The 17,513-nt window shown below is 38.3% G+C and overlaps 1 protein-coding gene across 2 annotated transcripts; it reads left to right on the top strand.

Moving 5' to 3' along the window:
* The first annotated feature begins 751 nt into the window (after positions 1-751).
* On the top strand, positions 752-12,681 carry atp6v0a1a (ATPase H+ transporting V0 subunit a1a). 2 transcript variants are annotated; one of them, XM_085352720.1, is made up of 22 exons: positions 752-862; positions 1,933-2,096; positions 2,554-2,632; positions 2,811-2,908; positions 2,995-3,123; positions 3,963-4,045; positions 4,279-4,405; positions 4,490-4,572; positions 4,655-4,748; positions 7,307-7,519; positions 7,843-7,993; positions 8,261-8,400; positions 8,537-8,703; positions 8,808-8,898; positions 9,067-9,185; positions 9,283-9,499; positions 9,606-9,713; positions 9,805-9,912; positions 10,437-10,481; positions 10,984-11,101; positions 11,233-11,404; positions 12,406-12,681. In XM_085352720.1, exons 2-22 carry the CDS (start codon positions 1,980-1,982, stop codon positions 12,497-12,499), a joined length of 2,553 nt encoding a protein of 850 aa, XP_085208846.1. In that variant the 5' UTR covers positions 752-862; positions 1,933-1,979; the 3' UTR covers positions 12,500-12,681. The 2 variants fall into 2 exon arrangements, with proteins under 2 accessions (XP_085208846.1, XP_085208845.1); XM_085352719.1 differs by lacking the exon at positions 10,437-10,481.
* The last annotated feature ends 4,832 nt before the right edge of the window (positions 12,682-17,513 follow it).

The raw sequence follows: 17,513 nt of genomic DNA, 5'->3' as shown, positions 1-17,513 counted from the left end.
CAGTAAGAAGAGAAAAATGATGTGTACATAATGTGTATAAATGTGAGTACATTATGTGGCTATCTACAAGCACAAATGCCCGGAATATAAAAAAATAATGCAACAATAAAACAGAATCCATTTATCCATTTAATTCATTTAGAATTTAGATTAAAAGAGAGCTCAAAAGAAGGGTTGGGACAGGGGTGGGGGTGGGGGCCACTGGCTTTTCAGAGTGTGGAAAACAGAGCTGACACATGCAAGAATTCTTGTCATTGCTTTGAATGTATATACTAGTTTGGAATGAGTGTTGATTGATCCTGAAATAGATAATTATACAAAAATGGGGACAGTGTTTAACAGTTTTAATGGTTATTCATGGTTATATATACATATACATATTCTAAATAGGTCTACAGTTCAAAATTCTGTAGAAATATTATGGAGAAATCCACCATAGTGTGATGAATAAAATCTGAGTGGGTTTAAGGATTATGTCATAATTTCTATGTCATTTGATGTCTCTGTTACACGTTTGTAAAGTAAGTCTGTCTTTTGGTTTTCTTGATGTGCAGGCTATCATTTTTTTGTATTATAATTGTGTACTCTCAATTCATATATTTTGGAATTTGTCAAAAAAAGTCAATACTTCCGGCGAGGGCATTCAAAATAAAAGTTTCAAAAAGATTTAAGAACGAAGTCCTGGTGGTTGTATAGTGATCACGTGGTTATGGTTCGTCGGCGTCGTCGATCGTCATAGGTTTCCGGGACACTTCCGCTTCGAAAGTCGAGGAGTAACCCTGTCAAACGGCCGAGCAGTCCACAACAAACAGCAAAGAGGCAACTGTAAGATAAAAAGGAAGAGACGATCTCCACGTAAACAGTAAGGACAACTATTTGTAAGGTTATAAGCAATTTTGTTAATATTACGCTAACACTAATGTATTAATTTGTGGGCTAAGTAAGTGAAGCTAATTGCTGAACAACAGGTGTGCCAAATTAGCGTTAGCTCGGCTGCTCATTCGGCTAATTGTTATCCAAGTTAAGACAGCCCGATTTCAGTAGATAATAGTAAAATAGCATGTCGTTGCACTAATGTTAAAGTTCGCCTCTAACCAGTAACGCTGGCTACTCTAAGCACTGCTGTCAGCTCGTGTTTGCATTGCTCCACCATCGCTAATTGGCTCTTCTGTTATGGTAGTGTTGCTGAATCAATACCTTGTAAAAATGACAAAGGTTTTGTTTATTCTAAGCAGCTACTTGTAGGCTTTCTGACTTGTTTGGCTGTAATGGGTGAAGCCTCTGTAGTCAGGTGATTGTACCACCTGTCTGACGTGTTTGAGCGCCTCTGCTGTTAATTATTGAGCTAAATGCAAGGCGTTTAAAAGGTGTAGTTGCTTATGCTTCCAAACCTGCTTTAGTTACATGTACACTCAGTGGTGATGGAGGTCTTGTAGTCGGTGAAGCTTACTACAGCTACAGGTCACATGCTCCCCTTTAATCCAAACATAAACCTTGTGTGGTAGTTTTTTACAGCAGGGGGTTATTATACTGCTTAGCTGCAAAGCATAAAATCTATACCTTTTAGTTTTAGCTAAACGCTCTTTAAGAGGTGCTTTCTCATGGCCTTGGCTCTTAACCTGTGTTTTATATTTACAGCAGAAATGAGGTCCTCTTATTGTGTTGCAGTAGCCCAGATCAAACTCTTTGACCATAAGTGCATTCTTGCACTGATCATGAGATCAGCATGAGGCCTGGCTTTTTTTATTTCTTCTTTCTTAAAAAAAAAAAAAAAAAAACTTGGTACACTGGTGTTAAACTAACACCTCACTGTTAAAGGCTTCCTCATTAGTGACAGAGAAAAGTGCAGAATGTAGAACTGTTAAGGTCCACTACATTTTTTTTTTTTTTTTTTTTTGCTTTAGCGTTCTCTAATCTTTTATATTTGTTGAGGTGATTTGTGGATTCACGGGTGCTGAGTGCTCACATCTTGAAGCAACATGGGAGAGCTCTTCAGAAGTGAAGAGATGACGCTGGCTCAGCTCTTCCTCCAGTCGGAAGCTGCCTACTGTTGTGTCAGTGAACTGGGAGAGATTGGGATGGTCCAGTTTCGTGACGTAAGTCTGTTTTTTTTAATCAAACTTCTAAAGCATTACTTTTTATTATCTTCTACTATCTGAAAGTCGCATTAATTAATTATTACGGTCATGCATGTGGTGACGTAAACAACATCATTAGTGGCACTATTGAGAGAGTGGATGCCTTCTGCATCATGTGCTCACAGCTGACCCTCATACGTGCATGAGAAAAGCCATTCCTGACAAGTCCTGAGGGAAGCTTTGTTCTTGAGCGTAAGATGGACAGTAACACAGAAGCTCTGTGCATCAGCATGTCTTGTATCATCAAATTGTTTCCATTAGTTTAAGAAACTATACCCATTACAGAGTTTAGACTTAACAGAATATATTAAGTCTAAATAGTGTTTACAAAAACCTGCATTATGGCAGCTATTGGTTATATTCTTTTAATTGAATTGTTTATATTCGTTGAACCTTGTGTGTTTTTCCTTTGCAGCTGAATCCTGATGTGAATGTGTTCCAGAGAAAGTTTGTCAATGAAGTACGACGATGTGAGGAGATGGATCGTAAACTCAGTGAGCGCTCTTAAATGTTCATTTTTCTATACCAAACTGCATTAGTTAAGTTTCCACCCCTTAAAGTATTAAAATACAGTTATATGAAGATGGTAGTTCATTATCCAAGCTTTACCATTCACTTGTATGCCTTTTTTTAAACACCTTCTGAAAACCTTCTTTTACATTTCTCTCATAGGGTTTGTGGAAAAAGAAATTAAGAAGGCTAACATCCCAATACTCGATACAGGAGAGAACCCAGAAGTTCCTTTTCCAAGGGACATGATTGACTTGGAGGTGATTTTTGTTTCTTAAAGATAAGTGTAAGTGCTGTCATCTGCTACTTCAGTCAGCTCATAATCCCTCTCATTGTTTCTCCATAGGCCACATTTGAGAAACTGGAGAATGAACTGAAGGAAATAAACACCAACCAAGAAGCGCTAAAGAAGAACTTCCTGGAACTGACCGAGCTCAAGCACATTCTGCGTCGCACACAACAATTTTTTGATGAGGTCAGCTTAACTGCACACAGGCCTATAAAACAGCAGCACTCCAGCCTGTCGGTATAACACTGCCATAGCCAGAAAGGGAATTGTGACTTTTACATTTACAATCTCCAACTGTAAATCAAAAAGAAGCAAATATTTAACTAGTAACATCGGAAGAAGCAAATTGTTAAATGGCTTTTGTTTTGTATCCAAGAACAGGCTATAGTGAAAACAATACTTAACTTTTAGAAATGTATTTATTGTGGCAATTGGGAAGTCATTGATGGCTTACAGTCTGCTGATAGGCTGCCTGGTATGGTCTTTGTTTCATACAGACGGAAGCACTTATTGCTGTTATTGACGCTTTGGTAAAGCAGTGTTTGCACTCATGTCTTTTTATGGCTGTTCACATGCTGACCCATTTACACAGGTTATTCACAGTAGTTCCTGTACATTAAACGCCCTGCTGTTTAGTACTTGACACTGATTTCATTCCAGGCACTTTGTTCATTTGCCAGACTTAATCCTTGCTTTTTCACCTTTGGCCAGCACCTATTTCACTTCACTGCCTTTGAAAGCAAACCTGGCTGTTGACTTACCACGTTAGGTCATCTTTTACAAGTTATTATGAGGTTTGATGAAGGTGAATCATTAAGCCAGATAAAAAGATGTTCAGCCATTAACTGGAGTGAGAAACTTTTTTTTTTTTTTTTATTAAGCTCCCATCTGAATGTCAACGTTGCTGTAAATAAAAGCAGTTTGAGACATTTCATGGCAGTTTTCGTGTGTCTGTGTGTGTGTGTACACTGTAGAGAAATGATTATGTTGCTATTGTTACTAATGATTTGTTGTCTGTCCTGTAGATGGAGGATCCCAGTTTACTTGAAGAGTCATCCATTCTCATGGACCCAAATGAGCCCGTTAGAGTGGCTCCTCTCAGGCTAGGGTGAGTCTGTTTTGAAGTACTGCACAATTTAAATACCTCCCACAGATGAGCTCTGATTGCCCCTCTTAGTCAGGCATCCAAGGTCACCTAAAGCAGAAATCCATGCAAAATCTATCTGCAGTTCAGAATTCCTTCAGTCCACACCCAAAAGTGATTGTTTTAGCTTTCTTGTCTTTGAAGTTAATCAGAGGGTGTTTATATTCCTTTATTTATCTTTCTAACATATTCTATAGATTTGTTGCTGGAGTCATTGGCAGGGAGCGGATTCCCAACTTTGAGAGGATGCTATGGAGAGTTTGCAGAGGTAATGTGTTCCTGAGACAGGCAGATATTGAAGATCCTTTGGAAGACCCAACTACGGTAAGTGCTGCTCACAAATGAAACAATTGTGAAAGTAGTTGAGATGTTTGTGTTTTTTAACTTAACTTGGTGATGTTTCCACAGGGTGATCAAGTCCACAAATCTGTCTTCATCATATTTTTCCAAGGAGACCAGCTGAAGAATCGAGTGAAGAAAATCTGTGAGGGGTAGGTGAATTTGCATTTCTACTGTTAATGAAGTGTCGTTGACCAATAGATTTTTTTTGCTTACTTATTAATGTGTTTCTAGATTCAGAGCGACACTGTACCCATGTCCAGAAACCCCACAGGAGAGGAAAGAGATGCTTGCTGGGGTGAATGCTCGCATTGATGACCTGCAAATGGTAAATACACATACTCAGAACTGTCTTACTAACACTGAAAAGCAAGCTTCATTTGGTTGGTTCTTTTTTTTTTTTTTTTTTTTTTTTTTTTCTCATTTTTGCTCTGTCAGCAAGACATTTTTTCTTTGTCATGAAGACGTTACCACATTTCCTCCTCTTGCTCATGAGGATGTGAGTTATTTTCTGTGCAGAGACATGTCCTTTAACAGGAAACCACGTTTTTGTTTTTCTTGTGCGAGTAGTGCAGTGTGTTTCCTAACTCCTCATAACAGTTGTCTACTCCCAAAGTGGCTCAAGGGAATCCCTCCTTCCTTTTGCTTTGCACATGACACTCCTCTTGGTTTTTGACCATGTAATGTTACAGCAGGTAAAAGAAGTGTTGAACACAAATCAGTTTTCATTTTCTAAGTAAATGTATATCTAAAGGGGTTATTGACATGAAATTCTCACCAGATGTCAGTAACAACCTATCCATTTTATACATAAAAAGAAATGAAACCATAGATGTCCATAAAGTGTAATAATGAGAAATGAAACAGTAGAAAAGGTTTTGAGTACATGAAGAAAGAAAGGTATATATAAAAAAAAAAAAAAAGCATGGAAACTTATCTTAGAGTTGGAAAACAATCCTGCCACTTAGTTCAAATTAATGTTAGCTAGTTCAATCCCAGCTGATGACCTAAAAGACGTTGTCTCATTACCAAGATGCCAACATGTCATGATGGGTAAATCCAGTGAGCTCTCTCAAAACCTTTGCAGCCTTATTGTTGCAAAACATACTGACGCCATTGATTACAGAAGAATTTCTAAACTAGTGAAGGTTGCAGTGAGCACTGTTGGGGCCATAAAGTAAAAAGCATAATTAGAAGAGTTGTCCAAGAGCCAAGGACCACTTGTGGAGAGCTATACAAAGACCTGGAATCAGCAGGTACAATTGTTTCAAAGAAAACGATAAATAATGCACTTGACTATCGTGGCCTGTATGCATGCTCACCACAGAAGACTACATTGCTAAAGAAAATAAGCCTGTGAAATACTGACAGAATGCAGTCTGGCCAGATGAGACCAAAGCTGAACTCTTTGGATGCCATAATACACACCATGTTTGGAGGTCAAAAGGCACCGCTTACCATCCCAAAAACACCATACTAACAGCGAAATTTATATTATTAAAGGAAGGATTAATGGGAAAATGTACAGAGACTTTTTTGATAAAATCCTACCTGAGCAATTCATGTGACCAGTTTCTCGATATGAAATATTCAACAAATCTCAGTTCAAGCATGTTCAATACTTTTATTTTTCCCTGTGTTATTTTTTTAATTATTACACTATTTTATGTTTATTTTTAATACTTATTTTACCCACTGTACATGCAGTGCTATGGGGATTTTACATCATGTTACACAGACTCGGGTATCACTGAGGTCCCACATGCTACTTCACTCTGTCAACCTGATGTGTCAGCACAGTTCAAGTGTCATGTACTCAGATATTGATGAAACAATGACAGTTTAAACCACAGGAAGTTAAAAAAAAAAAAAAACTTGCACAAGACAGTTGCTTGATACTCAACATGCCCTGTGCATGACAAATCAATGGATACTTCTTTGCTCCTCTGCATGCTGGGGGAATGTGAATCTCTGTGTTTGTGGATTATGCTTGTTGCTACTTGGGCATGAGATCCACGTAACAGAACGGCATGTCAGTGTTGTCTCAATAGCAGGCAAGAATTTGGGTGTGGGAGACAACAGAGATAGATATGAGCCTTCTCTTTGCTAGTCATGGGCTGGGCTTTTAATCTCAGTCATAGAGCAACATACCTGTGAATATTCTGTCTCCCTTATGGGAATCCCTTAATGGATTAGACACCCTGTTGCTCTTTAGCATGACCTTTTTTGCTCACCATTTATGCCAGTAAAAGGAACGTCTGATTCATTTATACTATTTTTGTTTTCTTTCGATTCTGTTTAATATTACACAGCCCTAATGTTAGATTTTTACCTTCAAGGTCATCAAAAAAAATTATAGTAATATTGTGATAGATATAGAAACTTGAAAAAAATTATTAAAATGAATCAGTAGTTTCATTAACCGTGTCCTTGGTTTTAGTAAAATGATTGCATTCGAACTTGAAACTAAATGAAAATAAATGTGTATTGAGGTGCAGAGATGTGTGTAACCTTTACTGTACAAAACCATACGCACATTTACACTGTCTAGTTGCAAGGTATTATATTTCACACACCTGTTATTGTATTTTTATGAATGGTAAATGTCAGTGAAGAACATGACAGTTTCTAACAATTATATTCAGAAGTTTTAATAATGGGTCTGATTTGGAGAAAGGCACCACCATTACACTGATGCAGTTTCTGCTGAAACATGATGGCAGGAATGGCTGTTGGCTTTCTGTGTGACTTGTTTTTAGAGAGTCTCATTGACATTCATAGATTTATTTATTTATGTGGCCAAAAGAATTCTTCATGATCTCACTGATCATGTCAAAAAAAATGTATTGCTACTGTGGCCATCACTGCTCTTGTTTGTCATTAAAGGTGCTTAACCAGACTGAGGACCACAGGCAGAGGGTCCTGCAGGCTGCAGCCAAGACAATAAGAGTTTGGTTTATCAAGGTGAGGAAGATGAAGGCCATCTACCACACCCTCAACCTGTGCAACATCGATGTCACTCAGAAGTGTCTGATTGCTGAGGTGTGGTGTCCCATCTCAGACCTGGACTCCATTCAGTTTGCCCTGCGTAGGGGGACGGTGAGTAACAGAGGAGCAGTTTATATTTGGTGTAAACTAGCCAGTCAGGTTTTTACAAGGAAGATGATTTCATGTTTGAAAAAAATCAGTTTCTACTAAATGTTTTGGGTTTTTTTTTTTGTTTGTTTTATGGTTGAGTCCTTTTTGCTATATTGTCTAGTTCTACATGTGGTGTAACAATAACAAGAACTCGTTATGGCTCTCAGCACATGATCCGATTCTTGGAATAGCTAGTTTTGCATTGTTCCAGGCTTGATGATCTAAAGTTAGGACTTTTGTTGCATGACATTCATATTTTTTTTTATTTTATTTTTTGGTTTTAGGAGAAGAGCGGCTCTACTGTGCCTTCAATCCTCAATAGAATGCAGACCAAACAGACCCCTCCAACCTACAACAAGACAAACAAGTTCACCTCAGGCTTCCAAAACATTGTGGACGCTTATGGAATTGGCAGCTACCGTGAGATTAACCCAGGTAAGCAAACTATGAATTCTGTGTGTTAATGCCCAGCTGGTTTGTGTGGACCTTTTTGTATAATGTGGCAGTAGGTTTCTATAATCTGTTTACTCAGCTGCCTTAAGTATTGAGTTACAGACAATTAAAAGGCTTTTACTTCAGCTCCCTCATCAACCATTATCACCATGTTGGAACATTGTGCATGTTTCATTCATTTATTTATTTCTTTATTGACATACTACACCACCCTCCACCCTTGTATGATGCCTGCCTCCTTGTCTCCAGCACCATACACCATCATTACGTTCCCCTTCCTATTTGCGGTTATGTTTGGTGATCTGGGCCATGGGACACTCATGACCTGTGCTGCTCTATACCTTGTGTTAAGAGAAAGCAGACTGATGGCACAGAAGAATGATAATGAGGTATGGATCCCATCATTACCATCTCATTAGTCCTAAACCATCCCTTGTCGATGACACACAAGCACCGATTCCACAGGACATCGTGCATTTTATTTTCACAGTTTCCTTATGAAAGTTCAATATCTTTTTGTGACAGATATTCAACATGATGTTTGGGGGGCGCTACATAATTCTGCTGATGGGAGTCTTCTCAATGTACACTGGCATTATTTACAATGACTGCTTCTCAAAGTCCCTAAATGTGTTTGGGTCTGGATGGAGTGTCAGACCAATGTTCAATTCCAGAGCTGGAGGCAACTGGACGTAAGTGTCACTGGTAATAATTGACAAGAGCTTTAACACAGGGACTTCTTTTTTTGTTCAGTATGTAAGCTCAAAAATCTGATCTCTGTCCTCATTCTGTTCAGGGATGGTACACTTAATAGCAGTACAGTTTTGCAGTTGGACCCAGCAGTTGATGGAGTCTTCAATGGGCCGTACCCCATTGGCATTGATCCAGTAAATCATTTTGTTTTTAATCTTTTGGAGCTCCATATTTATACATCTATGTCAGCTATTTTGTCTGTCAGTTACAAAAAAAATCCACAAAAGTCAGCAGTCATTGGCAGACATAAACTAACCTGAATACTCGCATAGTTTATAATTCGTAATTGCATTATGTCTCAGATATGGAGCATTTCTGTCAACAAGCTGTCATTCCTCAACTCCTTCAAGATGAAGATGTCTGTTATCCTGGGGGTAATTCACATGCTGTTTGGAGTCACGCTAAGTCTCTTCAACCACCTGTGAGATTTCCATACCTATGTATAATTATGCATTGATTCTTATGTTTTTCTTTTTGAATTTGTGGACTTCTAATATTCTTTTTGTGGTTTTCCTCAGGTATTTCAACAAGCCCCTGAATATTTACTTGGGTTTCATTCCAGAGATTATCTTCATGGCCAGCCTGTTTGGCTACCTAGTCATTCTGATCTTTTATAAGTGGGTCTCCTATGGTGCACGCACTTCCAGGGATGCTCCCAGTCTCCTTATTGCCTTTATTAACATGTTCCTGTTCAATTACAATGACCCCAATAATAAACTATTCTACAGAGGACAGGTGAGATCAGCATACTTGCAACTTTCTTTTTGTCATGAATGAAGAGATCCATCTAACTGTCCTTATTTTTTTTCTCTTGTACTTACTTTCCACCTTTTTTTTGTAGATGGCCATACAATCCCTTTTGGTGGTAATCGCCTTGGCATGTGTCCCCTGTATGTTAATAGTAAAAACTCTGGTTATGCGAAGACAGTATTTGTGGCGGAAGCATCTGGTAAGATAAAACAGTCCGCGCTCACAGTCACTCAATATACTTTTATAATAGATTTAAATAGATTACCTCATTACGTTTCACTGTGTTACAGGGTACACAGAACTTTGGAGGAATCAGGGTGGGCAATGGGCCCACTGAGGATGAGGCTGAAATCATCCAGCATGACCAGCTCGCACAGCAATCTGAGGATGAACCTGAGGTAAAAGATGTGTTCCCACAATAACACTGAAGTCAAACATCAAAAGTTAATGTCTTTTTGTATTACAATAATTGCATACAGAGCATAAGTAACAACAGGACAGCAGCTTGCTGGAGTAACTCGGGAGAAGCACAAGTTAAAGGATCTTTTCACATCTTTGAATAATTTAGTCTTTCAACCTTAGTTGGAGACAGAAACTTGATGCCTTGTTTTTCCATTTCCACCCTTACTGTCAACATCAATAATGAATACAGACATTATGGATCCATTTTCTTGTAATTCCTGCACAGATTTAACACAACCATGAACAGATGGCGAGTAGTGAGTTATTTTACCTGGACTTCATAATTTTACTTATGTAATCTGATTACTCGTTTTATTTTAAGATGATCTGAAAGCACAGTGTGCTCATTCGCTAATGTTGGTTTCACTCGATTCTCCTTTTAAATAATTAACTGGTTTCTCTTGTTACTTTCCTGTTTATTGACGTTTGCCTGTCCGTGTGTGTGATGTCAATAACCAAGCGTTGCCTTTTGTCACCTGCTTTCAAGGCCTGTGAGGAGGAAGAGGTAGGACAGGAGCTCATGCTGCACATCCACCTGCACCCTATCCCCTCATGTTAATATACATGTCTTCAAAGTCTTTCCTTTACTGCCTCTGCTTTGTTGTCAACCATTGCCTGCTGCTACTAGTTGCGTCTGAATGTTTGTCATTGTATGGTCCGGTCAGGGACTTCTAAATGTATTCTATTGAAAATGGGCAGGGATTCGTCATGTGGCGGGTGCCAGTAGGCCAGTGCTTCCCTATGGTCTTGGTGATGTGCATGAGGCATCAGGAGGGCAGCTGACTCTTTGGGTTCACAGGTTCTTATGATGATGATACCTCTTTTTATTTTCGGGGTTGATGATCTACAACAAAAAATGGCTTTTCTGTCAATTCCCTCAATCATTGGTGACACATTAAAGCTGACTTCTCCTCTGTGGACCTCAGGACCTGTTGTAGAGATGTTGTTTTCTACTTTTTTATTTTATTTTATGCTGAGTAAATGAAACCACTAACTTTTACCCACAGTTTAACTTTGCGGATGTAGCAGTGCATCAGGCCATTCACACCATAGAGTATTGCCTGGGTTGTATCTCCAACACTGCTTCCTATCTGAGGCTTTGGGCCCTCAGTCTGGCTCATGCACGTAAGTCACTTCACCTGCAGTATTCAGTTATTTAGTAAGAGAAATGGCTCACTGTATTAACACCTAAATGCTTTGACTCTCAAAGGAATCAGAATAGTAAAGTTGGTGTGTATGTGCTTTCTTATTCACAGAGCTGTCAGAGGTGCTGTGGTCCATGGTGATGCGCATAGGCCTTTATTCTCGCAGCCTTGGAGGCTTCATCCTTCTGGCCATAGTATTTTACATCTTCGCTGTTCTCACAGTTGTTATTCTTCTCATTATGGAAGGGCTGTCAGCGTTTCTGCACGCATTGCGACTGCATTGGTAAGTTTAGTTTTAATGTTGGTTTTTTTAGGATTTGTATATGTATTTGCTTGGGTTTGATATTAAACATACACTAATACCTTTGTGAAAACTTGTTAGTGTTGAAGGATAGGACTCCTTAAGGCAAATTACTGTCATTGCTACAAAAGCAAAGCTCTAGCTCCACCTGCAGGCTACAATTAATGTCTCAGTGACCATCCCAAGTGCTCAAGTTAACAAACTGGTTTTCCAATCATCTCTCCTGGCCTCTGTCCTGGAATAAGTCTGCTCTTGTCAATGTGGTGCTGTTCATTTATGCTCTATGTGTGGCATGCATAACAGTCTGTGGCTCGGCACCGATGAGCCTTTGTTGCCTCCTCATAAATGTCTTTGTCTGGCTTTGCTGAATGTCACGCTGGTTTTATAGTTCACCGGCACATTCACAGAGCACGTCTGTGTTGCAGCCGGCCTTCACGAAATTGTCCTTTCCACAGGAATGCTGGCTGAGCGTGCTTTCACAAATTGTCTTCATGGACAGTCTGTTTACATTTTAAGCGAGGGAAACTAAACGACCCCTCCCCCAATCAAAATATTTTTATTTCCAGTGATATCTGGAAACCATGTAATTACTGAACATCAAACTGACAAAACTGATACGCACAATGTGCAATATGTAATACTACATATTTCTTCTTGCCACACCAGACGGGCTTTGGAATGAATGCTATCCATGGCAGCTAAAAGGTCATCCAGCCATCACTGAGCATTGGCCTTTTTTAAAAATAGACCCTGATCATTTTCCTGAAGGGAAGAGGCTTAGGTGTCTGTCCCAGGATGTAGACATGAGCTTATGCAGGTGTGTGCAGACTGTGGAATGAAGAGCAGGGGGCATCAGCCGCTACTGCTCTGCTCAGCATTAACCAAGCTGCCAACTATCGTCACTGTATGCACGACAAGGTTATTGTATGAAAGTATATATGTCTTTTTTTCAGACTGATTTTTATTGATTTCTTTAATCGTAGGGTGGAGTTCCAAAACAAGTTTTACTCAGGCAACGGCTTTAAGTTCCTACCTTTCAACTTTGAAAGCATCCTGGACGGCAGAGCTGAAGACTGAACAAATCCTCTTCCTCTGTTCATGCCTCTAATCTGTTGAATTTGTGTGGTGGTGAATAGTGATATTTTTTTGTGTGATGCAGTTTCCACCTACTTGTTACCATAGCTACATAACTACTACATACTATTTACTTAGTCACTCGTCATCGTGTCTTGTGTTTTAAACTTCCCACTAGAATTGGTATCTGGAATATGTATTCAAACATAATTATTTATTCATTCCTTAATAGCCTTGATTCTAATCTGTTGTCTTCTTTTAGTCGGGCCTTTTTATTTTATGTTTTATTTAGTTAAATGTTATTTATGCATTTGGGGTTTTTTTCTCCCTTTATTGCACTGCAACTTATGTACCATATACACCATGTTTAAAGTTCATATCTGCTGCTGATGGATTTAGGGGATGACAGACTTGTTTTCTGATTTTCTTGTATGTCTTCGTATTGTTATATTCTAATTTTCTTTGCTTTTCAGAATCATTTCTCAGTCAAAACCTTGTGCACTGCACAGCTCATCTATTTGGTTTAATAAGAAAGAAAATGCATACTAACCTCACACAGAGCTCTATAGCTCTGAAGGGAATGTTAACCAGTTCTTTGCAAATGAAAAGACTTTTTCATCCATTTGAGCCATTGATATGTTTTGTCTCTGTTCTCTCTGACGATCTACGTGACAACAGGGGAATCTATAGGTGTCCTAGTAGGTGGATTTTCTGTAGAAATGTTGCACTGAAATCATTGCACATTATCAGTCTCACTTTAGATTTTGGGTCCTGTATTATGTTTTCATTTATGCTCAGTTGTTTTTGATTTGACACAGTTAGAAAGCAGTAAGAACCACATACAGCAGACATGATCTTGTCAGAAAGGATTAAGCATCACACGAACAATAAAGTGGGAAAGGCTTTAAAATGTGGTGTTTGGCTTGATTTTTGCTTATCTTACTTTCTGCTGCAGCAGTAGAGCAAAAACAAAAAGGTAGCACTTTATTAAGTTTGTTAGTAAGTGCTTAGGTCATCATTTATATATCATTACTCATCCTTAATATGCTATTTATGTATGTTTATCCATCTGTTACTGTTACACGATATACAGCTATAGCTATCACTGCTGCTACATCACTGCTAGTATAATCATATCAGTCATAATACATCTTAATGAATGGCATAACAAGAGGGAATAATGCTATATAAATGACGAATTAACCATTTGCTAATACCGTAATAATGCCCTAATAGAGTGAAATTATTATAAAGTGCTACATACAAAAGTTACCTTTTTTAAATGTGTATTTAGAAATACATTTTGACTTTTTTTTTTCTCAATCATGCCAAACTTAATGTATGGACTTTAAAGTTTTTAGAAACACTTTACATAAAATCTCAAACTATATGTATAATGATTCGTTTTACTTTAAACCTCCTCTAGGTGGCACTATTGGGTAGTATATGCAGCTGAGATGGTTCATAAAAAAGGAGAATTGATTTGATCACTCTAGAGCTAATAAAGACCCCTAAAGTTGCTTTTGACTAAATATTTGGACAGCTGGTTTTATTATAGTACTTTCTGACCAATGATGCTACCTGTCATAAGGAAATGTATCTGCTAGTGCACTGATGAACTGAAAACATATGTTTTAACTGGCCCCTTCTTAAACACAACCATGATGATTTAAAGGATGTTATTCTATAATGAGTCCAAAAAGAAGTATCCACTTGTGTCCTGACCCATTTTGAAAGATTTTGTTTAACTTTATCTGAAGCAAATATCTGTGATATGTAGAAGTCATCCTTTTTAAAATCGTACTCAAAGTAAAAAAGTATTGACATCAAAATAACGAGTACTTTATGTAAAATAGCCTGTTAATCATATAGTTACTGAGTGCACTTGTGAATTTTTTGAGGTAAAGGTGGTATAATTTTGTTGATCTTTGGTAGAATATCTTGGAAATCCAAGTCTTAATGTATAATAATGACTTTTGATTATGCTTTCTGTTAATTGTGGCAACTGGCTGCAGTGTGGTGGAAGTATGAAGTTCTATTTAAACCACATTTTTTATTTTTATTTTAGTGGTTGATAAATGTACTTAGTTACTTTTGACCAATTTAGTTTGACTTGCCAAGACAAAGTCTAAGACATCCTTTTGGCAACGTGAGCAGCCTGACTACAAACATCGTCCACCACTCTGGGTTGAGGAACATAATGTTCTCTATTCACATGCTTTCGTTGTATAAAGGGGGAGCAGGGGGCTTCAACAGCCCAGGGTAATAATAGAACTCTTTATTTGTCTTTGTCTCTTTTTTTTCTTCTTCTTAGAAAAACTCATTTAATTTGATATTTCCCAGTGTGTCCTGTATAACCAGGGGTGAAAGTGAACTTGCATAAGAGCCCCAGATATCTTGCTGTGTTTACACATCCAGTGAATTTAACTCTGCTGTTTCAAAGCTAGAATCGCAGTGAGACTGAGCTTATGACTTTGCTCCTTTATCTAAAGCAAACGTGAACAAATAAGTGTACTTTAGTTTGGCAGGAAACAAGTATTCAGGAATTTTGTGTTTCTTCTCGAGCTGTAGTAGAGTTTTCTTGAGGATACCGGAGATGCTTTTTCAGCTGTTCTAGGACTTGGTGTCCTCTGGATGCAGGCAGAGAAAAACAGGTTGATGATATTGTCAGGAAAAGACAGCTACAACAACAGCAACTAAAGATCTTACAGCACAAAATCAGTTTTCTGTACTGCAAAGGCCTAGCTACACTTTAGTATTTTTTTTAATTACTGGGCAGCTTCTCTGCAGACTGAACAAGTCCAAACTACATAATATTGCACATTTGCTGTATGACTGTTCTCGCAGGAATGGCTCTCAGCACCTTCGGCGTCTTTATGGGGTGACTCACTGTACCTTTTTGGTACACTGCAGCTGCAATAATATTGATACTGTCATTTGGTCTTCTGTTTTCCAACCACACAAGTTCATGCATTGTGTTAGAATTCCAGATAATTAATAAAAGTCAAACCTCTCATATAGTTTACTATTGTATTCTTAAGAACACAAAGATCCAAGTTCATTCAGACAAAGGAACACAATTTTATTACTCTTAGGCTGCTGTTACACATTTCCATCACTTACAACGATTAAATTAGCGAGTTATTTATTGCTACCCTAATACTGCTTACTAAATCCTATCCCTAGTCATGGCTTTTGTACTAAAATATGATTTAAAGGAACTTAAGTAAACACTGAGAAAATTATCCACTTAGCTAAATATCATTATCATGAAGATGTTGTCTTTAACACCATAAAGACTTAGATGGCTGTGATAAAAAGTACTGTGTATTTTATTTGAGGATATCAGCACAAAACATGCTATTAGCACTCAGCAGCTTCTCCACTTTTAGAACTGTTCATAAACCATAGGACAGGGATAGAAAAATGGTCAATATTATTACTATAGTCAGAGGTTCTCATCAAACCACCAGGGGGCTTAACTGTCGTGCAGACAGTCAGTGTAATGACTTAAAGAAATTAATTTTATGCAATTTTTCCTTAATTTAGATGCAGCAGAGGCGGCAAATTAGAAAGTAGAACAGACTGGGGCTGACAGTCTGACACGTGGCACCGGTACAGGAGCCAGACCAGGGACTCAGTTAGTAAAAATACCAACCAAGAATAAGTTCTGTGCTCTAAGCATTCAGTCATTGAATGTCCTTCACCAGTCATAAATGATGGACTAAGAAGACTGACACTCCTGCACAGATAACATGGCAAATGTAAAGACTTTCAAACTTAGTTTCTTTGCACCTGATCCTTCTGAAGGGCTGAAACAATCTGTTCTACCATGTAAGTGTAGGTTTTGTTCTGTCTTGACAGGACTACAAATAGGTCCATGAGGTCAGTAGGAGGCCTAGGTGAGTCTGGGAACCTGTTTTTGCTTTTGTGCACTACTGGGACTTTATTACCAGCTCTCCAGATCACATTGTTCTCTAAGCAGTTTTCCATAGCCTGTCTGGCCTCCACCTATTGTTTCCAGGCACTTTTTTATACACTGATTTGGCCGGAAGCTTTATACAATAAAAAAACGAAACGCATAAATAACAATGTTGAGCACAAGGGCAACTTACAAATACGCTCCATACCTTTGTGCAAAAGAGTTGCGTAACACAAAAAGCCAGAAGAGATGGAAAACGAGAGGGGGATAGAACGTGTCGGTTGCATAAAAAGATATGACAGCTGACTTTTTGACTAATTGATTGCGGTGGAAACCCTGAAAATATTCCTGGAGGCGGTAAGTTCAACTAAAATGTCACCAAGTTCCAGAAGAGGACACATTTTCTTCTCTTTTACCCTCAAACTCTTTTGCAACACCCACAGAACTCATAAAAGTTACCAGTCATAAAGAAAGCCGAACCAAAACAAACAAAATTAGCCTTAAAATGCCAGTGGCTGCTCCCAAAGTCTTTAATATGAATGAAAAAATGTCTCCAGTTTGAAAAGCTTGATCATAGCCAGAATCTCTAACCTATTGTCTGTGTGATAGTATATGTTTATGGTGATTTTTTTGGTACTGAAAGAAAAGACAACTTTTTTTTTTACTTTTTTGATAATATTTGAGAAATGTCTTAGCTTTATGCATGATGGCTGGAAGTATCACTAAAGTCTTGCTTGAAAGAGAGCCATGTTTGACATGAAATATAACCAAACAATTTGTATGTATTGTATTTGTGTGCTGAATGTACAGTACCTTGCTGATCAAGGACCATAGTAAATGCAGAGAGTGCTGTTGGTTGAAAATCAAAAGCTCAAAAAGATCCAGACCACCAGAATCTGTTCCCGGACAGTTTGAAATCTGGACTTCCTCCCAACTCGTAGTGAGTCAGAGGACAGAGTTCATTGTGGGTACTCTCGTGAGTGCGTGTGTGTGTGTATAACTACAGTCTAAGTACATGTGAGTGGGCATTCATGCGCACCGGGCCCTGCAAATCCAAACAACAGAATTGGCAATGTTTTTGTTTCTTTCCAAGCG

The sequence above is a fragment of the Diplotaxodon limnothrissa genome, linkage group LG4 (genome assembly GCF_057381915.1).
Source record: "Diplotaxodon limnothrissa isolate DT_005_m linkage group LG4, D_limnothrissa_male_GT1.1, whole genome shotgun sequence".
NCBI lineage: Eukaryota > Metazoa > Chordata > Actinopteri > Cichliformes > Cichlidae > Diplotaxodon > Diplotaxodon limnothrissa.
The sequence above is the reverse complement of the archived record's forward strand: the minus strand, read 5'-3'. Positions and strand labels throughout refer to the sequence as shown.